Source organism: Dendropsophus ebraccatus, chromosome 10 (genome assembly GCF_027789765.1).
Source record: "Dendropsophus ebraccatus isolate aDenEbr1 chromosome 10, aDenEbr1.pat, whole genome shotgun sequence".
Classification (NCBI taxonomy): Eukaryota; Metazoa; Chordata; class Amphibia; order Anura; family Hylidae; genus Dendropsophus; species Dendropsophus ebraccatus.
In genome coordinates this window covers 104456684-104482684 of record NC_091463.1, presented here as the reverse complement: position 1 = coordinate 104482684, position 26001 = coordinate 104456684, and the positions used below count along the sequence as shown (strand labels likewise).

The following is a 26001-nucleotide window of genomic DNA, read 5'->3' as shown; positions in this document are numbered from 1 at the left end:
TAAATCACAGCTTATGTTGTACGATTGTTCGGGGTGACGCGGCTAACCTCATCAATGTCTCTTATACTTTACAAAGCAGCCGCTTATTGGGAGGGCCGGGACTGGAGCGGCCGCGGGAGCGGGCAGCTTCTCCTTATAGACTACAGCTAAAATAATACTTGTCACTTGTCTGATAACTCGGGCTAATGATTGGAGGGCCAAGTGTTTGTTAACCGCTTCACCTCCCACCCTTGGGATGGATCCCCACTTCCTTGGGTCTCCACAGGTGCCATATCTCCACATGGGCTGCCTCTATGTTATGTATGTCCATGGATCCATTTTACTGATGTACTGTAGAGGCAGTGACCTGTCACCAGACGTATGGGAGATATGGGGAGCAGAGATGGCAGAAACTCCTGGACCCTGTGGTCTGAGGGGCTCTATAGCTTCTCTACAGTGTTGTCAGTGTCACATGGTAGGTGGAAGCCTGGTATAGATCCCCAATATAGTGGCAAGGATACTCTCATAAGAAAAATGAATGGTTGTGGCCACCATTGAAGGTGGGGTGAGTATAGCCTATCAGGGGCTGACACCGTGTCAGCAACACATGAGAGGTTGTACAGTTATTTTCAGCATTACAGAGTATTTAAGGAGACAATTGTTGTAATTGTGACAATGCTTGTGAGGAGAATGGAGGCTGAGAGTGGCATGGGATGAGGGTAATGATGTGGGGTTCAGTGACCCGTCATGGAGGGGGTGTTGGGTGAGTAATCTTTTTTTATCTTGGGTTACCGCCTGGCTCCCTATAGGCATCCAGCTGCGCGAAGAGTGCCAATAGGTGTCCAGCTGCGTGAAGAGTGCAAAGAGACGTCCGACTGTGTACAATGCCAAGAGACGTCCGACTGTGTGTACAATGCCAAGAGACGTCCGACTGTGTGTACAATGCCGAGAAACGTCCGACTGTGTGTACAATGCGAAGAGACGTCCGACTGTGTGTACAATGCCAAGAGACGTCCGACTGTGTGTACAATGCCGAGAAACGTCCGACTGTGTGTACAATGCCAAGAGGCGTCCGACTGTGTGTACAATGCCAAGAGACGTCCGACTGTGTGTACAATGCCAAGAGACGTCCGACTGTGTGTACAATGCCAAGAGACGTCCGACTGTGTGTACAATGCCAAGAGACGTCCGGTCATGTTTACAGCACCAACAAGCGTCCGACTGTATGTATAGTTCCAAGAGTTTTCCGGCCGTGTGTAGAGTGCCAAGAAGCATCCGACTGTATAATAAGCACCAAGAGACGTCTGGCTGAGTGATCAGCGCCAAGAGACGTCCGGCTGTGTGTACAGTGCCAAGAGGCATCCGGACATGTAAACAGCGCCAAGAGATATGCAACTGTGTGGAAAGCGCAAAGAGGTTCTGACTGTGTGAACAGCGCAAAGAGATGTCCGGCTGTGTGAAAGGCCCAAGAGGCTGTGTGTACAGTGTCAAGAGGCGTCCGGTTGTGTACAGTGCCAAGAGGCATCCTGCTGTGTGAAGCATCCGACAGCCATGTTTACAGCGAGAGGAGGCATCTGACAGCCATGTTTACAGCAGGAAGAGGCATCCGACAGCCGTGTTTACAGCAGGAAGAGGCATCCGACAGCCGTGTTTACAGCAGGAAGAGGCATCCGACAGCCATGTTTACAGCGAGAAGAGGCATCCGACAGCCATGTTTACATCGAGAAGAGGCATCCAACAGCCATGTTTACACAAGAAGAGGTATGTGACAGCCATGTTTACATCGAGAAGAGGCATCCGACAGCCATGTTTACAGCGAGAAGAGGCATCCGACAGCCATGTTTACACAAGAAGAGGCATCCGACAGCCGTGTTTACAGTGAGAAGAGGCATCCGACAGCCATGTGTACAGCGAGAAGAGGTATCAGACAGCCATGTGTACAGCGAGAAGAGACATCCGACAGCCATGTGTACAGCGAGAAGAGGCATCCGACAGCCATGTTTACAGCGAGAAGAGGCATCCGACAGCCGTGTTTACACAAGAAGAGGCATCCGACAGCCATGTTTACACAAGAAGAGGCATCCGACAGCCATGTGTACAGCGAGAAGAGACATCCGACAGCCATGTGTACAGCGAGAAGAGACATCCGACAGCCATGTGTACAGCGAGAAGAGGCATGTGACAGCCATGTTTACACAAGAAGAGGCATCCGACAGCCATGTGTACAGCGAGAAGAGACATCCGACAGCCATGTGTACAGCGAGAAGAGGCATGTGACAGCCATGTTTACAGCGAGAAGAGGCATCCGACAGCCATGTGTACAGCGAGAAGAGGTATCAGACAGCCATGTGTACAGCGAGAAGAGGCATCCGACAGCCATGTTTACAGCGAGAAGAGGCATGTAACAGCCATGTTTACACAAGAAGAGGCATCCGACAGCCATGTTTACATCGAGAAGAGGCATCTGACAGCCATGTTTACAGCGAGAAGAGGCATCTGACAGCCATGTTTACAGCGAGAAGAGGCATCTGACAGCCATGTTTACACAAGAAGACGCATGTGACAGCCATTTTTACACAAGAAGAGGCATGTGACAGCCATGTTTACATCGAGAAGAGGCATCCGACAGCCATGTGTACAGCGAAAAGAGACATCCGACAGCCATGTGTACAGCGAAAAGAGGCATCAGACAGCCATGTTTACAGCGAGAAGAGACATCCGACAGCCATGTGTACAGCGAAAAGAGGCATCAGACAGCCATGTGTACAACATGAAAAGGTGCCCAGCCACATGTCTGTGTCTTTAGTCGGAGGTCAGAGATTGTTTTGTTGTAGAAGCATAAATGTGTCTTGATAAGCTCGGGATATTATTTATATGTGGTGGTGGATTATCTCACAAGGTTTAGCTGTAAAGATCGGGCGTGCTGGGCCTGTCATGTCGATTGTAATGAATCATGGCTCCCCCCCCCTTACTAATGGGAATGCGCCGTCTCCTCCTGGTAGGACGCTGCCTGTACCGGGTTTTATGAAGTTATTGAACTTTTAAGAGCAGCTATGAGGTAGATTCATGAGGAGGCGCAGAGATGCATCACCAGTCATCTCACAAAAAAGACGTTTTTAGAGAACGAGAATTGTAATTAGAGATATTCATAATTACTCCGAGATCCGACCATACATTAAGCTTTATATAAAGAGACGACATGTTTATGGTCTTAAATAATGCCTCGTCTACCGGAATTCTGCTTCCCTTCTATCTCTCTGTGGGGGAGGGGAGGCGACAAACCTCAGATGTGTGTGCAGATGAGGAGTAACGCCACCTATGGCCATTATATAGCTTGGAGATGGTATCTTTCCTCTGCAGCCGCCATTTCTAATCTCCAGTTTTCCCTGAGCTAGTGGCTGTAGACCGGATGCTACATTGTCTCCATGCACTGCACACACGTCTTATCGCTGTGAACGTCCTTCTTAGATTTGGTTGTCCCAGTATTGAGTGCACCTCTAATGCCACCAAGACTCCGACTGGACAAGATGCGAGGAAAGCCAGATTTACCCACCAGCCGTCCACATGATAGAAGGTCTTACAGTATGGGGAGAAATGTTTCATCTATCAGATAGGCAGCCATGCCATTCCTAGTTGTGACCTACGTGATTGGAGATGTTCTCCATAGCTGCCTGTGTCTAGGATGTTGTACTATGATCTGGGTCGGTAAATGAACATAGAATTTGCCCTAAGTGCCCAATGGTCTGTTTATCTCCATGCCAGGAAGGGCATGGAGAAGAATTGGAAAGTTGGACAACAATTCCACAGGACATTTGGCCATTACAGATCTATTACATATGACCATGGAGAGTCTAATCCATAAGCCGGGGTGGAGCCCACTGGCGTCATCAGCTCTAAAGGTCACTTGGCCCAGTTTCTCCTCTTGACTCCATAACATCAGAATTTTCGTGGGGCCTATGTGTCAGCGAAGAAACATTATTGGGTGCTGGTGACTCCATCTTTATTCTTGCACGTAGACAATGATCATCAGATGGAAAATTAAGGATTCCTGTAGAGACGCTCTCAGAACGTAAGATCAGCCAAGGGCATTATGGGCCGTGTACTAGGACACGTGCCCTGAGTGTAGGAGGTCTCCAGTGCCCACAAGACTTGTTACTTTAGTCACTTTCAGTAGATGTGCATTAGACTTTTATTCATATTTACTACCCAGCAACCAGCTCAGTCCCTGGCCGGGTTCCTACATGAAGCACTTAGGGATCCTGTAAAATCCTGCACCTGGGGCTGAGAAGGGGAAGAGTGATCTGCTGCCCCTTTTAGGCCCAGTAAGGAGGTGTTCTGGATGGGATGTGGACGGCTCCTTTAAGACCCAGGGAGGACGTGTTCCGGATGGGATGTGGACGGCTCCTTTAAGACCCAGGGAGGACGTGTTCTGGATGGGATGTGGACGGCTCCTTTAAGACCCAGGGAGGACGTGTTCTGGATGGGATGTGGACGGCTCCTTTAAGACCCAGGGAGGACTTGTTCCGGATGGGATGTGGACGGCTCCTTTAACACCCAGGGAGGACGTGTTCAGGATGGGATGTGGACGGCTCCTTTAAGACCCAGGGAGGACGTGTTCAGGATGGGATGTGGACGGCTCCTTTAAGACCCAGGGAGGACGTGTTCTGGGTGGGATGTGGACATCCCCTTTAAGGCCCAGGGAGGACGTGTTCTGAGTGGGATGTGGACGGCCCTTTAAGGCCCAGGGAGGACGTGTTCTGGGTGGGATGTGGACGGCCCTTTAAGGCCCAGGGAGGACGTGTTCTGGGTGGGATGTGGACGGCCCTTTAAGGCCCAGGGAGGACGTGTTCTGAGTGGGATGTGGACGGCACTTTAAGGCCCAGGGAGGACGTGTTCTGAGTGGGATGTGGACGGCACTTTAAGGCCCAGGGAGGACGTGTTCTGGGTGGGATGTGGACGCCCCCTTTAAGGCCCAGAGGGACGCGTTCTGGATGGGATGTGGACAGAGTTGTGAATGCGGCAGAGAGTCCTGATCTCCGCTATACAGGCTATTATAAAGTCATTGAGGGGATACATTAGATTTTCTTGAATTACCTCTAATACAATCTTTTTGCGCAGATAGCAGCTGCACCCGTGTATAAATATAATATATGTGCGATGGAAATGCTCTTTTAATATTCTAAATGTAGTTTGAAATCCTGGTGTCGTATAATATGAACTTCTAACCAGATGGTGCTGGATGACAACGTGAAAATCACCCTCTGTTCCTACAAGCCGCCCGTACACCGGATACACAGAGATGACATTGGCCGAGTGAATGCGGAGGAAAAGCTCCGACCTTCAAGTTACTAAAGAAAGTGAAGAAAAAGAGCTCAACGTAAAGAGTCCAATTGTGGCCGATAACCTATGGAAGTACTCCAAACCAGCCCTCAGATCCTGATAATAACTGCAGGGGCACTCCGTCCGGATTACAGGGGGGCAGAAGGGACAAGCCCCACAGATCCTCCACATCCTGCCACATAAACCTGGACAGTTATCTGGGCACTTTGTTGTTTGGCAGTGTATGGTGGTATTGTTGGGCACTGTATTGTTGGGAAGTGTATGGCAGTATTGTTAGGCAGTGTATGTATGGTGGTTTTGTTGGGCAGTGTATAGTGGTATTTTTGGGCGGTGTATGATGGTATTTTGGGGCGGTGTATGGCAGTATTGTTGGGCAATGTATGTATAGTGGTATTGTTGGGCAGTGTATGACGGTATTTTTGGGTGGTGTATAGCAGTATTATTTATGCTCTGATACTTGCAGATAGTGGTAGAATAATTCTATGCACTGACAGTGGTATTATTCTGCATAGTTTTGTTGTTTGTGCAGTTTATCATAGTTTTTGGATGACTATTGCTGTGATTGTGATGCTTCTAATTTTTACGTATATTTTAGCTTCATCTTTTTTTTTCTTGTAGCTGAGAGGCAACCAGTTGCCCATTAGTTACAAAACTCTTTTTCGATTGGGAGGATTTCCTGATGGATGTAACAATGGGGAGTGACAATAAACAATATAGCAGGGGGCCGAGCGGCACCATCATCAAGGGTCATTTCCTTTGTACCGGATCTCTACCCTTGAGATCACCCTGGACATCTGACCCTCCAGGCTTGCCGCCGTCTCCAAATACCACTACTACTACGTGGGGTGATAAAGCATGAACCAATTGTATCCCGGCTATGCGGGTTTATACAGGCCTGTAAGCTGTCATACGCAGTGGCCCAGATCACTAAGTCCACCCATGGCGGAGAGCCATTAATCTGAGGTGGAGCGTTTGCTCCTATTAATGACCCACAAGAAAAAGATCAAAAGTAATAGAAGTGAAAAAGTTTTTTAGCTTTTTTTGACAGAATCCTGTAGAATCCGGAACGTTAAGGAACCAAAAGACAAAAAACATTTGTTAGTTCACGGCTTGAAAATTAATGAAGATTTTAGGGATCCCGTGACGGAGTGTCCAGCCTGGGCTGATGGTGGAGATACACGCTCCTTCAGTCTAGTACAATGCCGACTTTGATGTCTCGCCCACACACATAATACTACTCCATGTTGTTTTGCCTTTCTCTCGCGCGCCCTCCAGGGCATCTTCTCGTGGTTGGCTTTTAATTAGATGTGTACTTGAAGACGTGTGAATGCGGAATCGGAATCTGCTCTGAAAGGGACGACAGTGTTATGAAAAAGAGATTAAAAAAGGGACAGGAAATAGAACAGAGATTCTGCCAAGTGGTGAGAATGGCCGGCTCTAAAGGTCAGGCCACGGGAAATTGTTCACCTGCTTTTATTCAATATTTCGCAGCTTAACTAAGAGGAATATCAGAAACGACTGTGAAATCAGGTCCGAAAATAATGCCAAGAAATAATAACTCCCTTTTATCTCTTCTGAAATTTAGAGTTTTTGTTTGATTACGTAACCAAGACTTGGCCGATCTCCGATGTACACGGGTCCAAGAAGAGAGGGGTCTGAGATAAAGGCTCACAGTGACGTCACTTACTGCTAGCATAGTTCTATCCAAGGTTGTTATATCAGGTCGACCCCTTTTCCTATACTTTATAAGACCATATGGATATCCCCCCCACAGATGTGCCTGCCCTTATCCCCCCCACAGATGAGCCCGCCCTTATCCCCTCCACAGATGTGCCCGCCCTTATCCCCTCCACAGATGTGCCCGCCCTTATCCCCCCCACAGATGTGCCCGCCCTTATCCCCCCCACAGATGTGCCCGCCCTTATCCCCTCCACAGATGTGCCCGCCCTTATCCCCCCACAGATGTGCCCGCCCTTATCCCCCCACAGATGTGCCCGCCCTTATCCCTCCCACAGATGTGCCCGCCCCTATCCCTCCCACAGATGTGCCCGCCCCTATCCCTCCCACAGATGTGCCCGCTCTTATCCCTCCCACAGATGTGCCCGCCCTTATCCCCCCCACAGATGTGCCGCCCTTATCCCACCCACAGATGTGCCGCCCTTATCCCCCCCACAGATGTGCCCGCCCTTATCCCCCCCACAGATGTGCCCGCCCTTATCCCCCCCACAGATGTGCCCGCCCTTATCCCGCCACAGATGTGCCAGCCTTATCCCACCCACAGATGTGCCCGCCCTTATCCCGCCACAGATGTGCCCGCCCTTATCCCCCCCACAGATGTGCCCGCCCTTATCTCCCCCACAGATGTGCCCGCCCTTATCCCCCCCACAGATGTGCCCGCCCTTATCCCCCCCACAGATGTGCCCGCCCTTATCCCCCCCACAGATGTGCCCGCCCTTATCCCCTCCACAGATGTGCCCGCCCTTATCCCCCCCACAGATGTGCCCGCTCTTATCCCGCCACAGATGTGCCCGCCCTTATCCCACCCACAGATGTGCCAGCCTTATCCCCCCCACAGATGTGCCGCCCTTATCCCCCCCACAGATGTGCCCGCCCTTATCCCGCCACAGATGTGCCCGCCCTTATCCCGCCACAGATGTGCCCGCCCTTATCCCGCCACAGATGTGCCGCCCTTATCCCGCCACAGATGTGCCTGCCCCTATCCCACCCACAGATGTGCCCGCCCTTATCCCGCCACAGATGTGCCTGCCCCTATCCCACCCACAGATGTGCCCGCCCTTATCCCGCCACAGATTTGCCCGCCCTTATCCCGCCACAGATGTGCCCGCCCTTATCCCGCCACAGATTTGCCCGCCCTTATCCCGCCACAGATGTGCTGTCCTTATCCCGCCACAGATGTGCCTGCCCCTATCCTACCCACAGATGTGCCCGCCCTTATCCCCCCACAGATGTGCCTGCCCTTATCCCGCCACAGATGTGCCCGCCCTTATCCCGCCACAGATTTGCCCGCCCTTATCCCGCCACAGATGTGCTGTCCTTATCCCGCCACAGATGTGCCTGCCCCTATCCTACCCACAGATGTGCCCGCCCTTATCCCCCCACAGATGTGCCCGCCCTTATCCCGCCACAGATGTGCCCGCCCTTATCCCGCCACAGATGTGCCCGCCCTTATCCCACCACAGATGTGCTTCACTTCCCCACTATATAAACTGGGAGACTCTTTCTTTTGGAGGAGATTCTGGTCTGGGATATAATGTTTTGGGGGTCTTGCATGGGCTGAGCTCTGACGTACAGGAATGCTATCTTTAATAGGTCATCCCCCAGGATGCACTGCATGGTCTGAGGGTCACCCTAGAAAGGTGCACTACCCTCAAGGACTGAGCAGATGGGGTGTTATCCGTGTTCAGGGGTCTATATAACAGCATGCAAGGGGCTAGATACATGCATCACTGCGGGATATACTGTAGTATCAGATTAGGACGGGTTGGCATTCTGCTCAGCCCAAGGCTCCTCTGTCCAGCTAACCCGACCCTCGCCCTGCTCTGTCCATCGCGGGGCAGCACCTGAAGCTTTGACTGAAACAGGTGACTTCCAGCAAGGATTCCGTCATAAAGAAGTGGGTGAGTGTGTCCCGAGGTCCCGGCTGATCTCCGCTCGCTTCCTTCTCTGTAGCTAATTCCATACTTGGCAATCCATCCGGCCATTATAGGCCATCGTTGGGCTGGAGCCGCATTTACCCTGCAGTCTGTAAATCGTGGCTTTCATGAAAGCTTCTCCCATCATTTCCCGTTTTGGCTGCAGCCTCCATCCTCCTTTATGTCAGAAACAGAACACAGATGTTGTATGGAGGGATAAGCGGGAGCGGAGAGGCAACGCGGCGGAGATTCGCAGGACCCCGGTGGCGCTTCCATAAATACATATTTTACATAAATAATTGTGATTACTGTAGTTTACCATCAAATTATTTGTTCCTGTTACTAACAAGCCTGAAGACTTCCCATTCCTCGGAGTGCTCCAGTTAGCTGGCGCGTACGGAGAATGCTAATGTGCTGCCGCAATCTCCTCTAATGACTCCGATCACTATCTTGTTTATGGAGTTAACCAGAAGGATCAGTCGGTAATATTCATGGAACGAATCTCAGGATGATAACTCAGGGCTGATATCCCAGGAGGTCAATGAAAGTGCAAAGAAAACACAACCAACAAGAACCAACCTGGTCAGAATCCGGCCCATCCTAGAGACACCCAGCATTGTGGCACTTCTCTGACTCCCATCACTAGTAGACACCCTGTATGGACTGGAGACACCGAGTATGGACTGGAGACACTGTGTATGGACTGGAGACACCGAGTATAGACTGGAGACACCGAGTATGGACTGGAGACACTGTGTATAGACTGGAGACACCGAGTATAGACTGGAGACACTGTGTATGGACTGGAGACACTGTGTATAGACTGGAGACACCGAGTATAGACTGGAGACACCGAGTATGGACTGGAGACACTGTGTATAGACTGGAGACACCGAGTATAGACTGGAGACACTGTGTATGGACTGGAGACACCGTGTATAGACTGGAGACACTGGGGGAGATTCCAGATCAGATTCCACCTTTCATTTTTCAAAGAGTCTGTGAGGAATGAAAGGTGAAATCTGATTGGTTGCCGGGGGCGACTGAGCAAGTTTCTCTTTACACCATGTTTAATAAATCTCCTCAACTGTGTATGGACTGGAGACGCAGAGTATGGACTGGAGACGCAGAGTATGGACTGGAGACGCATAGTATGGACTGGAGACGCAGAGTATGGACTGGAGACACAGAGTATGGACTGGAGACCTCGTACAGGTCTAATCATTCGGGATCCAAATCATGGGGTCCGACTGTCCACCAGTCATGGAGGTTCTTGGATACATCGGCATTATTTACATTTAATTTGTGCCTCCCATGAGAGGTCTATGCCAGAAGTATTCCCCAGTATACACCTCTGATGGAACATATATCACAGTATAGTGGTATACAGGAATATAGTATACATAAAGTCCAGTGACGGGAGCTCTGTCAGTGTTGTCTGTGTGATGACAGCCCTTCTACATGTTCTGGGTTCTGTATTTGCCTTTTAGTCCCAGTCACATCCTCAATGACCAGCACCCTCCGTGGCCTCCTCCATGATCTCTTCCATGACCTCCTCCGTGGCCTCCTCCATGACCTCCTCCGTTACCTCCTCCGTGGCCTCCTCAGTGGCCTCCTCCATGACCTCCTCCTTGGCCTCCTCCGTGGCCTCCTCCATGAGCTCCTGCATGACCTCCTCCATGACTTCCTCCGTGACCTCCTCCGTGGCCTCCTCCGTGGCCTCCTCCATGACCTCCTCCTTGGCCTCCTCCGTGACCTCCTCCATGACCTCCTCCTTGGCCTCCTCCATGAGCTCCTGCATGACCTCCTCCTTGGCCTCCTCCATGGCCTCCTCCATGGCCTTCTCTGTGGCCTCCTCATGTCTCCTGAGCTCATTCTTGACATTTTCACCTTTTATACTTTGTAACTTTGTACTTTAACTTTATAACTTTATTACAGATCATGTAAATATTTTTTTAAGATTTTTCCATTGAGTGGCAGCAGGGTATAAAAAAAATTGTGAAAACTCCTAAATTCCCCCAAAAATACATAGCATAAAAACTTGATGGAAACGATCGGTCATTTTCTGGTGACACATTCCTTTTAAAAATCATATTTTTTTTTTCACGTGTGGGAAAACTTATAAAAAGGAGTAAATATCGCCGCCTCCCGTTCTGGGCTCTAGATGTATTTTTCATGATTTTATAACTTTCATTCACACAACAGTCAGGGCTTTACTCCTGCAAGAAAAAACTTTGAGCATCACTTCTAACCTATAGATCCTGTCCAGAAAAAAAAAAGAAAGAAAGTCGAGGTTTGCTTAAAGCAAGATAACCCATGCGTGGAATAATTCAGCAAAACAACACCGGTCTGCGCCGAGGAATCAGAGCGCTTCTTGGAAGTCGGACGGAGTGTCAGAAATGTCTCTTTTGGTGCTTTGAGCCGAGTGTGAAGGATTCTGCACCTTGAAAGCTTCGGCTTTTTTTTTTTTTTTTCTCCTTAGTTTATTCTGCTTGTTGACTGAAGGATCCGTCCGGTTTGGTTCTCATTTTCAGGCTGTGAGGTTATGGCATTCCCTGAAGTTTTCTCAGAAGAAAGCGCGCTCTCGGTGGATCCTTTCACTCCGGTTTTCATGTCGTGCTCGCCTTCAGCTACGGTTCATGCGTCGGGTCTTTGAAGGTTCATGAAGAGCAAAATCTGAGGAATAAAGAATCTTCTGTCAGAAAGATTAGTTATTATTGTCTTATTTTATTAGAATTGTTCTTTATATAATAATAATAATAACAGTAATAATAATAATAATAATAATAATAATAGTAATAATAATAACAACAATAATAATAGTAATAATAATAATAAAAGCAGTAATATTAATAGTAATAATAATATTTATTATAATGAAGAGAAAAACAATAATAGTAACAATAACTTGGACATGGCTGTATAGATACATGGCCCGGCCTACAGGAGCCTGTATCTTTTCTCGTTGTTTCCTTATCTCGGCTTCCTGTAATGAGGCTGACATCGGCTCCTGGCCCGATCCTGCTCACATATCTGCAGATTATTGCAACATATCAGTGAAAAGTAATGCTCACACGTTGACCCAAATAAATCCATTCTAGGTTTCTAAAAACGTTTATTTTTCCAAATTAAATTTATTAAAATAAATAGGTGCAAAATGAAGTGTGTTTGTTAAAATAATAGTTCTTTGGATTATTTTAACAACCATTTTAATCCCAAAAATGTCTGGTTTTAAAACCCCATTTGAGAAGACTGAGGTCTCTGTACTGGGTGTAGTGCACATGGCCTGGGGCCGGGGTCACGTCCGTGTAGTACAGATACAAGCAGGGCCGGACTGGAGCTGAAACTCCCGGGGCAGGGATTGTTGGGGAGATCTATTGCTGGGATTGTTGGGGCCTGTATCAGCTCAGGGGGAGGAGGAGTTTATTACTGGAAAGACCCAGTTGGCTTGAGCCCCTATTACATAGGGCGACAGTGAGGAGCTGTCAGCGTTTGCTCCACGTGCCCTGCTCGCTATTACACAGGCGGACGATCATTACTGTATGAAAGACAAAGGACTGCAACGACAGCAACATAAAGGCTGATATCGGCCGAATATGGACAATAATCGTTCCGTGTAATAGGGCCTTTATAGACACTTCTTTTCAGGCAATGCTTCATGGGAAAAAGTATGTAAATGATCTCTCCTCCAGATGGATAAAAAATATCCGCCCCCAGGAAGACTCCTCCATTGGGGTCCGTGCTCCATCTCCTTAGGATGATTCCCACATCCGGGTCAGTGCTCTATCCCCCCAGGAAGATTCCCCCATTGGGGTCAGTGCTCTATCCCCCCAGGAAGATTCCCCCTTTGGGGTCAGTGCTCTATCCCCCCAGGAAGATTCCCCCTTTGGGGTCCGTGCTCCATCTCCTTAGGAATATTCCCCCATTGGGGTCTATGCTCTATCCCCTTAGAAATATTCCCTAATTGGGGTCCGTGCTCCATCCCCCCAAGAAGATTCCCCTGTTGCAGTCTGTGCTCTATCCCCCCAGGAAGATTCCCCCTTTGGGGTCCGTGCTCCTCAGCTGTACAGAGCTGGTCGGTCAGAGCCTTGTGTCCGCAGGTATTCAGATGTCTTAATACTGTAATTCTTTTGTACAATCTGGAGCCTCCCTTTAATCAGACATTGATACACTTTATAGTGATCAGTAATGACTGCAGCGATCGGCGCGGCTACGCGGCACAATGATGGTAATAAGTGGATAGGACGAGACACAGCGACAGGCGGGAAGATGCATTTGGCGGAATCTCACTTTATTACTTCAATAAACTCTCATTACCCTTAATATGTAAAGTGCGCTGCTAACCGCGGCCTGGAGGTGCGGAGCGGCCGTCACCGGCAGGAGATTTAGCGGCCGAGCCGAGATTTCTGCCCCAGTTCTAATGTGCAAAACAGTAAATCAGGTTCTGAAGGACGATCGTTTGCATCTAAAATACGGAAGCGCTCGGATCCGATTCTGTCTGGGAAATTTGTGGTTCTCATTTCACTTTTTGTTACAATTCTAAATGGGAGCAGAGAGGAAACGTGCGGAGCGAGAGCAGCTGGGGCCGTAAAAACCGATGGGAACACCGGTGTGCTGGCCGAGAATGGAGCAAGACTTACTCCCAGCCCATGGGCAGGGGGGGCACTGAGATGTAATACCACACACAGTCTGTGGACAGGGGGGCGCTGAGATGTAATACCACACACAGTCTGTGGACAGGGGGGCGCTGAGATGTAATACCACACACAGTCTGTGGACAGGGGTGGCACTGAACTGTAATGCCACACACAGCCTGTGGACAGGGGGGCGCTGAGATGTAATGCCACACACAGCCTGTAGACAGGGGGGCGCTGAACTGTAATGCCACACACAGCCTGTGGACAGGGGGGAGCTGAGATGTAATGCCACACATAGCCTGTGGACAGGGGTGGTGCTGAACTGTAATGCCACACAGCCTGTGGACAGGGGGGCGCTGAGATGTAATGCCACACACAGCCTGTAGACAGGGGTGGTGCTGAACTGTAATGCCACACACAGCCTGTGGACAGGGGGGCGCTGAGATGTAATACCACACACAGCCTGTGGACAGGGGGGCGCTAAACTGTAATGCCACACACAGCCTGTGGACAGGGGGCGCTGAGATGTAATGCCATACACAGCCTGTGGACAGGGGGGCGCTGAACTGTAATTCCACACACAGCCTGTGGGCAGGGGGGCGCTGAGATGTAATACCACACAGACTGTGGGCAGGGGGGGCGCTGAGATGTAATGCCACACACATCCTGTAGACAGGGGGGCGCTGAACTGTAATGCCACACACAGCCTGTGGACAGGGGGGCGCTGAGCTGTAATACCACACACAGCCTGTGGGCAGGGGGGCGCTGAGATGTAATACCACACAGCCTGTGGACAGGGGGGCGCTGAGATGTAATGCCACACACAGCCTGTAGACAGGGGGGCGCTGAACTGTAATGCCACACACAGCCTGTGGACAGGGGGGCGCTGAGCTGTAATACCACACACAGCCTGTGGGCAGGGGGGCGCTGAGATGTAATACCACACACAGCCTGTGGACAGGGGTGGTGCTGAGATGTAATGCCACACACAGCCTGTGGACAGGGGGGCGCTGAGATGTAATACCACACACAGCCTGTGGACAGGGGGGCGCTGAACTGTAATGCCACACACAGCCTGTGGGCAGGGGGGCGCTGAGATGTAATACCACACAGACTGTGGGCAGGGGGGGCACTGAGATGTAATACCACACACAGCCTGTGGACAGGGGGGCGCTGAGCTGTAATACCACAGGTGAGACGCTGTTTCTTTCTAATAATTTGCCTTTAAGTCCTTTAACCTAACAATTGTGGAAAGGAGACTGCCGTATACCAGGGGGCTTGTGCGGTGTTGTGGCAGCTCTGTGGTTGGTGGGTCACTTGGGCACGTGTCACGGTAGGCTGGAGTGGTGTTGGTACCCATCCCCGGACAAACAGGCACGTCCCTCGAAATTTGAGAAGCCCAAGTGTAACCTGGTGTGTAGCTGCGGGTGCAGGAAGAATAGACCACAGTCCGATAGCTTAAACAAGATAACGTCCGTTCATTTAGAGTCTTCAGTGCAATACTGTAATAACACTTTGTAACTGCAGGTGCAGGCGAGAGGTAGTAGTAGTCAACTGTAGAGGTTAGAATAGAGGAGCGTCTTGAGGGCCCTGTCCAATGTAGCTGTGTACTCTGCCGGGATAACATAGTAGAGGAGAAGAGAAGATACTCGTACTCACGTATAGATATCTATGATCTGATCACCTTACGCCCTAAAGTGTTAGGATACCCGTCCTGCTAGGGTAGTACGAGGTTCCAGGTCCCTGCATTTGGTTAAACAGACTTTCCAGGCTTTCCCAGAATAGCTGTGCGTTACCGTAGGATACGTAGGCGTAATCTGCAGCTTTGTCCTACTGGGGTCAGTACCTAGCCTCAGGTATACTGGCCTGTGTAGTGTAGGGAGTATCCCTGGCGTGGACACGGTTCTCCTCAGAGGACTTCCTTCCTCCTGAGCGGTCTACCCTGCATGCTAGCTGAAGTTACTTCCATAAAAGAAAGTGTAAGTCTCTCCGTCCCTGGCAAGGGTCCTGGCCTGGGCTTGCTGACGGCAGTTTATACTGCGCATCCATCCACCTATAGATCTCGTCACTTCTAATCCTTATTTTATAAAAGGTAAAAAATAAGCAGAATTTCTGACATTTTGTTAAATTTTATGGTTAGAAAAAATCTCCCCGGAGGAGAAAGCAGTTTTCCGGGCGGTTTCCCCAAAGCAGCCGGTGTGCGAAGCCGGAGAAGGAGCCGGAGTAATAGACACCAGACAAGATGTCATCTCCGGTTACCTCTGCGCACGATTAATGTGCATAATAAATAGACCAAATTGAAAGTGGAGGCAACGCAGCATGAATGAGTAATCCGGCGCCGGCCAAAATACTCGACTCTCTTTGATCTTGACATCAGTGGCTTAATTACACAAGACATATGTAAGAGGAAGACTATGTGGCAGCTATTAGTCAGCGACCATATGGTAAGAGCAGTATGGCATGTCTGATTATACCTTATCATTCCTCCCGCTCTGTCATTGTGCCGGGACCAGAGACCTTCTCATCCCGATGAAACCATCGTCTGTTCTACACGACGTGTGAGGGATCAGCAGGAGACGATCACAGGATCAGGAACCATCACCAGCATCTGGCCGTCCTGCTGGTTGGGTATAAAGCCCATCGGAGAGCTCTCCCAATAATACAGATATCTTCTCCTTTCCTTACCCCCCGGCTCGGCATGTCCTGCTATGGTTTAGTGATGCTCTGTCCAGGGTTGCTTATGCGGCATGTGTCTATATGTCACCCCCAATGGCTGTGATGGGTATTGCAGGCTGTATATGCTGTGTGTCTGTATGTCGCCCCCAGTGGCTGTGATGGGTATTGCAGGCTGTATATGCTGTGTGTCTGTATGTCGCCCCCAATGGCTGTGATGTGTATTGCAGGCTGTATATGCTGTATGTCTGTATGCCGCCCCCAATGGCTGTGATGGGTATTGCAGGCTGTATATGCTGTGTGTCTGTATGTCACCCCCAGTGGATGTGATGTGTATTGCAGACTATATATGCTGTGTGTCTGTATGTCGCCCCCAATGGCTGTGATGGGTATTGCAGACTGTATATACTGTGCCTGTATGTCGCCCCCAGTGGCTGTGATGGGTATTGCAGGCTGTATATGCTGTGTGTCTGTATGTCGCCCCCAGTGGCTGTGATGGGTATTGCGGGCTGTATATGCTGTGTCTGTATGTCGCCCCCAGTGGCTGTGATGGGTATTGCAGACTGTTTATGCTGTGTCTGTATGTCGCCCCTAGTGGCTGTGATGTATATTGCAGGCTGTATATGCTGTGTGTCTGTATGTCTCCCCTAGTGGTTGTGATGAGTATTGCAGGCTGTATATGCTGTGTGTCTGTATGTCGCCCCCAGTGGCTGTGATGTGTATTGCAGGCTGTATATGCTGTATGTCGCCTCCAGTGGCTGTGATGGGTATTGCAGACTATATATGCTGTGTGTCTGTATGTCGCCCCCAGTGGCTGTGATGTATATTGCAGGCTGTATATGCTGTGTGTCTGTATGTAGCCCCCAGTGGCTGTGATGGGTATTGCAGGCTGTATATGCTGTGTGCCTGTATGTCGCCCCCAGTGGCTGTGATGGGTATTGCAGGCTGTATATGCTGTGTGTCTGTATGTCGCCCCCAGTGGCTGTGATGTATATTGCAGGCTGTTTTTCCGCCATCTTGAGGCTATGTATAGAATGTTTAGGGTTCGCACATTTATTACTGTAAACTGTTATTATACAAAGTGATGTTAGATTCTCCAGCTGGCGATTTGCAGGGGGCGGCAATGGAGCAAAGCGGGTTCCGCTGTTCCTACAGACCCCTCATTCTATAGATGGTTTAACCCTTTGTTCTCTCAGCTTATATGGAACATTGCCCAGAATTCTCTCTTCTGGTGGCATTAGGCTGGATGGCTGCCAGATTATGGTGTGTGCAAGAACTTAACAAGCCCGGAACTTACGGCGGCGGCAGCGGCTTTCTACATAAGTTGTAATTCCTTCTTCCTCTTTGTTGTCGGTGAAGATTCTCTTACTTTCTGGTCTGCCTGGTGTGGCTCCGAGTGCCGGCCATACAGAGAGGGGTGGCCGTGTTCTTCTAGACGACCTCACCGCCGGCCGGGCTGCTGGGCGCCCAGGGGGGCAGACATTTGGGGGACGCCCCTTCCATCAGACGTGTTGTTATTATTAGAGATGAGCGAACCGGCTGAGGTTCGGGGTCATATGAACCTGAACGCTCGGCTTCTGATTCCCGCTGTCTGCCCGCTCCGTGGAGAGGGTGGATACAGCCGGAGGACCGCCTGGAAAACTGGGATACAGCCACAGCCATAGGCTGTATCCACCCTCTCCACGGAGCGGGAAGACAGCGGGAATCAGAAGCTGAGCGTTCAGGTTCATACGACCCCGAACCTCAGCCGGTTCGCTCATCCCTAGTTAATATATAATGTGCAGCTATGGGATATTCTGGTGTGTAATATAAGGGCTGCCCATCTCGCCTCCTATATAAAAGGGGTCGGCCATGTTATATTGTTACCTATCTCCTTCCCATGGAGATGTCTGGCAGATTGTGGCAACTGATGCCCTACTACTGGGAAGTGTCTGAGGGGTGGGGCTTAACCAAGGGGGCAGGGCTTAATGATCTTTTGGGTGGGGGGAGGGCTCCTGCTGAGGAGGAGGAGGGGGCAGACATGGCTGAGCTCCTGGGGATACACTAAGAAGATTTATGTATCTCCACATGAGGTAATGGGGAAGATTTAAGGGGTTGTTCACCCCCAACAAAAAATCTTTCAAATCAACTGGTGCCAGAAAGTAGCAGAGATTTGTAATTTACTTCTATTAAGAAAACTCCAATCTTCCAGTACTTATCAGCTGCTGAATGTCTTGCAGGAAGTAGTCTATTCTCTCCAGTTTCCCAGTACTTTTCAGCTGCTGTATGTCCTGCAGGAAGTGTTGTATTCTCTCCAATCTGACACAGTGCTCTCTGCTGCCACCTCTGTCCATGTCAGGAACTGTCCAATCTTCCAGTACTTTTCAGCTGCTGTATGTCCTGCAGGAAGTGTTGTATTCTCTCCAGTCTGACACAGTGCTCTCTGCTGCCACCTCTGTCCAAGTCAGGAACTGTCCAGAGCAGGAGAGGTTTTCTATGGGGATTTGCTGCTATACTATTATTGTATGCTATAACATAGGATGATGAGTGCATTGTTAGTGGATGGGCCCCGGCCTCGGCCTCTCCTGTGTATCCGTGAGCGAGTGATGCAGAAATGTCACCGATATCAGGAACCTCCTCATATTAGCAGCCGTGACCTCCAGACAGGAGAACAGATGCTGCCGACCTCCAGGGCATTAACGCTGCACCCGGGATGGGAGGAGGAGGGGGCAGGATCAGTCATGTCTCCTCTCTATAAGATGGAGGGCGGCGGTTTCCTTCCACATCGTCTGCCGGGACATATGCGGCATATACGCACCCAGATGTAGCCGAGCCGACATTTGGCAGAGCTCACGGGGATGAAGTTTTCGCCAAGGTTTTATCTGCTATTGCAATAAAGTAAAGTATTAAGGCGTTTAGTGACCTTGTGGCCTGGCTGACCACGACCTTCCCTGACAGCCACAGCCGTCTGCCAGGGAGCCTGTAGTCAGACCCAATGTGATGCAGGATATCTATAGGATAGATGCTTCAGTATGGGGAGGATTCTCTTCTGTTAGAGCCCTACCTGTCCTCGCTCCTTGCTCCCCACTCACTGTCTGTGCTAGTACACTCACCGACATCATGGGGGGGGGGGGTGTCTGCGGGAGGGGCGGCCTGGAGGGAGGTGGCCAATAGAGGAGAGCGCCGGTCCGCTGTCAGCACTCCTATGACACAAAGAGACTGCTGATATCATCGTGATTTTAGAACACGCTGAGAGACAACCATCAGCCGACATTGTGCATATACATGAGCATTCTCACAGGAGCACAGTTCCTAGTGGTTCTCCTCAGTGGCACTATAAGCTTACTGGTTACATCAAAATATTCTCAGGTGCACAGTTCCTGGTGGTTCTCAGTGGCACTATGAGCTTACTGGCTACATCAGCATACTCACAGTAGCATACCTCCCAACTGTCCCGGATTCCGCAGGACAGTCCCGTTTTCGGGGTGCTGTCCCGCGGTCCCGGAACGCCCCCCCCTTGTCCCGCATTATATGTGGCCCCAGCGAAAAAAACAATAAACCAGTAACTCACCTGTCTGCCGGCCCCAGCAGCTCCTCTCCCGGCAGAGCGCGCACTCCCGTCATCCTCCGGGGCGAGCAGCGGGGTACAGAGACACTGACTGTACTGGAAGTGACCTGCAGCCTCTGTCATGACTCACTTCCGGCACAGTCAGTGACTCTGTACCCCGCTGCCCGCCCCGGAGGATGACGGGAGTGCTTGCTCTGCCGGGAGAGGAGCTGCTGGGGCCGGCGGACAGGTGAGTTACTGGTTTATTGTTTTTTTAGCTGGGGCCACACTATATGGGGGATTGGCTACTCAGTGGGGCACTATATGGGGGATTGACTACTATGTGGGGCATATATGGGGGATTGGCTACTCTTTGGGACGCTATATGGGGGCATTGGCTACTATGTGGGCACTATATGGGGGATTGGCTACTATGAGGGGCATTGGCTACTATGTGGGGCATATTTGGGGGCATTGGCTACTATGTGGGTCACTATATGGGGGATTGGCTACTTTGTGGGGCATATATGGGGGCATTGGCTACTATGTGGGCACTATATGGGGCATTGGCTACTATGTGGGGCACTATATGGGGGCATTGGCTACTATGTGGGGCACTATATGGGGATTGGCTACTATGTGGGGCACTATATGGGGATTGGCTACTATGTGGGGCACTATATGGGGATTGGCTACTATGTGGGGCACTATATGGGGGCATAGGCTACTATGTGGGGCATATATGGGGGATTGGCTACTATGTGGGGCATATATGGGGGCATTGGCTACTATGTGGGGCATATATGGGGGATTGGCTACTATGTGGGGCATATATGGGGGCATTGGCTACTATGTGGGGCACTATACGGGGGGATTGGCTACTATGTGGGGCACTATACGGGGGGATTGGCTGCTATGTGGGGCACTATATGGGGGGATTGGCTGCTATGTGGGGCACTATATGGGGATTGGCTACTATGTGGGGCACTATATGGGGGGATTGGCTACTATGTGGGGTACTATATGGGGATTGGCTACTATGTGGGGCACTATATGGGGATTGGCTACTATGTGGGGCACTATATGGGGATTGGCTACTATGTGGGGCACTATATGGGGATTGGCTACTATGTGGGGCACTATATGGGGGCATAGGCTACTATGTGGGGCATATATGGGGGATTGGCTACTATGTGGGGCATATATGGGGGCATTGGCTACTATGTGGGGCACTATATGGGGGCATTGGCTACTATGTGGGGCACTATATGGGGGCATAGGCTACTATGTGGGGCACTATAATGGGGGGATTGGCTACTATGTGGGGCACTATATGGGGGCATAGGCTACTATGTGGGGCACTATATGGGGGCATAGGCTACTATGTGGGGCACTATAATGGGGGATTGGATACTATATAGGGCATTTTTGGGAGGATTGGATACTGTATAGAGCACTATTCAGTCAGCAGCATGTGGTGACTGTAGGGGAGTGGCTATGGAGGGTTGCTATGGGGGCGTGGCTATGGAGGGTTGCTATGGGGGCGTGGCTATGGGGACCGCGGCGCACATGTCCCTCTTTGCTTTTTGCAAAAGTTGGGAGGTATGACAGTAGCACAGTTCTTAGTGGTTCTCGGTGGCACTATGAGCTTTTTGATGACATCAGCATATTCACAGTAGCACAGTTCTTAAAGGCTCTCCTTGGTGGCACTATGAGCTTTTTGCTGACATCAGCATATTCACAGTTGCACAGTTCTTGGAGCTTCTGATAACAAATTGTATAAACACATGCACCATTCTTGTTGGGGTTTTTAGAGGCACTTTAAGCTTGATGGTTACACAAGCATATATACAGACGCACAGATCTTATACAAGACTTGCAGGCTGGCAGGACTGTCTCTCCCCAGCATCGAGTTCACATTCTGAGTCCCTCGCAATCGGGGGTAGCTGTCACCAGTGGCAGCATAGTCGTAGTCGTAGCTATGGCAGGAGAATGATGATGATGATGAAGAATATGTAGGTCCTCCCATTACGTGTCTCTGTTATCCGCCCAATGTCCCTCACTTCATCAGTATCCGAGCCCTCGTTCATCCTCCAGGTCTTTTGGGAAGCGAAAAGTAAATCTGAGTCCATAAAAGAGGTTCATAAACCGTGAACTAAGTAGATTTATCAATCGTCTGGGATATAATAAAGATTAGTGTCATAAAGAGGAAGACGGCTTCAGACGCTAAGCTGATTAATCCCAGCGCCGCTCTCTTATGTTCCTTTATGAGGCGGAGATAAAGTAGATATAATGTGCGGAGATGGACTGGAGACCCGAAGGACAGAGAGGGACCGGAGACCCGGAGGACGGAGAGGGACCGGAGACCCGGAGGACGGAGAGGGACCGGAGACCCGGAGGACGGAGAGGGACCGGAGACCCGGAGGACGGAGAGGGACCGGAGACCCGGAGGACGGAGAGGGACCGGAGACCCGGAGGACGGAAAGGGACCGGAGACCTGGAAGATGGAGAGGGACCGGAGATGCGGAGGATGGAGAGGGACCGGAGACCTGGAGGACAGAGAGGGATCGGAGACCCGGAGGACGGAGAGGGACCGGAGACCTGGAAGATGGAGAGGGACCGGAGACCTGGAGGACGGAGAGGGACCGGAGACCCGGAGGACAGAGAGGGACCGGAGACCCGGAGGACGGAGAGGGACAGTCCTCCGGGTCTCCGGAGAGGGACCGGAGACCCGGAGTACAGAAAGGGACCGGAGACCTGGAAGATGGAGACGGTACACAGCCCTTGAGGACAGAGAGGGACTGGACCCCTTGAGGATGGGACCTTCTTTCCTCCATATTTACACCGTGCTCTTCTCTCCTCTTCTCTACCGGCTGAACATTTTGCTCTCCGGCTTCAGACATTGTCGCTTTTATCAGACTTTCTTATGATTAATTGTTCTTTCTGCAACATTAATTGTGTGAGCGGAGGAGCCATTAAACCTGCTCCGGACTCTACAAGACGTCTTCACGCAACGCGCCCGTTTCTAAGATGTTTTCTTCTCATGTCTGTCTGTGAACAGATTGGTAGAAGCTGCTCGCCGCCACAGCTGGACGGCTCTGTAGAACGGCTCGCTCAATAGGGGGGATTCACTTAAAACATTGATCCCCAAACTGAAAAAACTACTATTCCCAGCATGCCCAGGGAGCCGTAGTATCTCCAGACATGCTGAGAGTTGTAGTTAAGCATGAGCCATAGGTTGGAGGCACCTGAGATATTAGAGGGCAGAGTAAGAGGGAAGGGGACAGAGGACAAGAGCAGGAATTGCAAAAACAGCAAAAATACAGTAGTTAAGCTAAATGTCTCCAGATCTGTGTTGGGCCTTAAAGCGATTATTCACCAATTGTTTTTTCTCTTAAATCAACTGGTGCCAGAAAGTGCCAAATCACAAATTCTCTGGCACTTTCTGACACCAGTTGATTTAAAGGAAAACATTTTTGGTGAACAACCCCTTTAAAGAGATTGAATACAGTTTGTACTGGCTTAATAAGCCCCCCTCCTGTTAGGACCCCCAGCGACCAGCTGTAACTGTGGGAAACCTGGCAGTTACTGTTTATTTTCCCCACAGCGCCACCACAGGTATAATGAAGTATTACACAGTGTCCATTCACATCAGTAAGTCGCCTGTGTAATGGAGGACGGGCGGCTCCTCCTCTGTGTAACTAGTCTGTAGATCTTCCTTTGGATTCCATTTGATTTCTCTGTTGGCAAAAGTCATTGTGATCCTTTAAATATGTCCCAAAAGCAGCTCCTAAAGGGGTCTCTTTCGTCACATGACCCCCTCTCGATGCGCCCTGTTAGGGGCCCTCCCAGCCCCGACAGCATACAGAGTATGAGGAGTGTTGAGGAAACTTCCAAAACTGTTTGGGTTCGGCAACATTGTCTGGACACGAACGCTCCGCATATGTTGAAGTTGGATGCCACCGTAAGGAGTCCTTGAAAACATGGATGCAGCCCTAGGGCAGCATCCAACTTCTCCAGCCACCGGGAATTACATGCAGAGCGTTCGTGTTCAGAGAACCTTGCCGAACCTGAACCTGTTTATGCCGTGTGACCTCTTTAAGAAGAGTTAAGAGGATGTTCTTAAAGGGGTAGTAACCAGCGTTCGGCCTCCATTATGCAGTCTGCAGTTTATTGCACCAATGTGTTTTCTGTAGTTCAGACATGAGATTCAGTGGGAGATTTGCAGCGTTCTTGTGTTTGCTTTACTGCTGTAAGATATAAAAATGTAACTTTCCAACAACAGCTGCAAAATAAATTGGAAAGCCAGTAACCAGCCGCGATCCCTCCTCCTCGGCGCGCTTTGTCTGGCATTATTGTGATTGATATTGCAGGGACGGCGGTAGACGGCTAGAATCAGCATCTACTATTCCGTTCCTACCACAACCAACCTCCTCTATCAAAGGTTAAGTGACTTCTCACAAACTTTCCCCAGTAGAAAACACGAAAACACGAAACTTCCATCCGAGTTTCTGGAGGAGAAAAAAAAATCCTTTATGGAGCGTTAGCAGATGGTGTTTCAGATGATTCCGCGATTTGCATACCATGTGCTAAAAACATGTTTAAATTGTAGAAATATGTTCAGTATGCCAAGAGAGTCCTCAATATTAATAAGAGACGGAGTGATGAGAGCCGGGCGGAGGGACGTTACCGGGAGAACGTGACGCTGCAAAACCTCCATCTTATCCAATGGCTACAGGAGGAGGACGATGCAGATCAGAATAAGCCAGAGGTCTAAGATACATCAGAGATGATTATATTATTATATATATATATATATATATATATATATATATATATATATATATATATATATACACACACACATCTAATACTGGGTGTAGTGTAGATTTATATATAATATAACATATTGTGTAGATATATATATATAATATAACATATATATATATATATATATCATACTGGGTGTAGTTATATATATATAGCAGGTAAGATAAGTTGTGGAAACAGAACAGTAGCTATTAGTGGTGCACACAGCAGGTATATAGTAGTAATATAATAAAGTAATGCGGCATATGCAAACGCTGGCACCAACTTACAAGAATTTTGAGTAGTGCTGCTCATCCGTCCATCCCCCTTTTCTTGTATATAGAGAGTTGTGTGTTCCTGGTCTCTCCGTCCTCATAGATACATCAGCTCTAATATACTTGGAGGAGACGGCGTTGCTGGAGATTGCAGAGAACATTACGATTAAGTTGTTTTGCTTAACAAGTCCTTACACCTTTGCACAGAGCGCCCGGGAGCAGTATGAGAAGCTTTCCAACATGCACAACAACATGAACAAGCTCTACAATAACCTGGGAGAGTACTTCACCTTCGATCCCAAAGCCGTCAGTGTGGAGGAATTCTTTGGAGATCTCAGCAGCTTCCGCTCGCTCTTCTTGGTGAGTACGAGTCTCGTTACCGCCGTCCTGTTGTTGTTGTGTATCATGTATATTCCTGGAAAAGAGAAATCTATGGTCTATTCCAGTGCTTCTCAAACTGTGAGGCGGGCCTCACCAGTGAGGCGCCCCCTAGTTGTTGGTGAGGCCCAGCTGGGGAGCCAGTTTTCACAAAATCACTATGATCTGCACAGTCCTTTTGCTGTTTGCTGCATTTTATTTATTTTGTACTTAATTTATTAGTATCTAGAGCTTGGAAAACAGGTGAAAGGCAGCCCTAGCATGATTGTGAGCTTTTAAATGGACTTCCACCACAGATAGTGAGGCCCAGGTGCCCTCCTGGTCAGTCTGGTGAGGCCCAGGCATTGCCTTGGTCTGTTGGGTGAGGCTCCAGTAGAAAAAGTTTTAGAAGCGCTGGTCTATTCTATATTCCTGTGCACAATGGTGGAAGTATACCTGGTCATGTTATATGTGTCCGGGGTCTAATGGTTTCATATAAGAAGACCCCAGTATTATACATGTCACATGGGGAGGTCTGGTAGAGATTGTGCATTGGGGTCCCAGAACGTCAGCTGACACTTCTGGCTTTGAATTTACTAATTTATGATGTGTAAAAGCGACCCCTTCTCCACCTTTACCAGGGCCAGAGTGGAAGATCTGAATGCACAGAGGCCCAATCCTATAATCCTAATGGCCCTACTGATCCTTAATCCTGCGCTTAACCACCGTGCCCACCCCAGGATGACGTCACC

General features: G+C 49.8%; 1 protein-coding gene and 1 long non-coding RNA gene across 7 annotated transcripts in view; one reads left to right on the top strand and one right to left on the bottom strand.

Moving 5' to 3' along the window:
• The window catches only part of DIAPH2 (diaphanous related formin 2), a 984664-nt gene that overhangs the window by 748392 nt on the left and 210271 nt on the right, over nt 1-26001 (top strand). For all 5 annotated transcript variants that reach the window (XM_069985741.1, XM_069985740.1, XM_069985739.1 and 2 more), the window contains one exon: nt 25089-25252. In XM_069985741.1, the coding sequence (XP_069841842.1) occupies nt 25089-25252 (164 nt within the window). The remainder of the gene's footprint in view (nt 1-25088; nt 25253-26001) is intronic.
• LOC138802435 (uncharacterized) overlaps nt 10946-26001 on the bottom strand; it is a 31385-nt gene continuing 16329 nt past the window's right edge. For both annotated transcript variants that reach the window (XR_011364763.1, XR_011364764.1), the window contains 3 exons: nt 25183-25307; nt 24908-25033; nt 10946-11648 (listed from right to left, as the gene is read on the bottom strand). This is a non-coding gene — a long non-coding RNA (uncharacterized lncRNA). The remainder of the gene's footprint in view (nt 11649-24907; nt 25034-25182; nt 25308-26001) is intronic.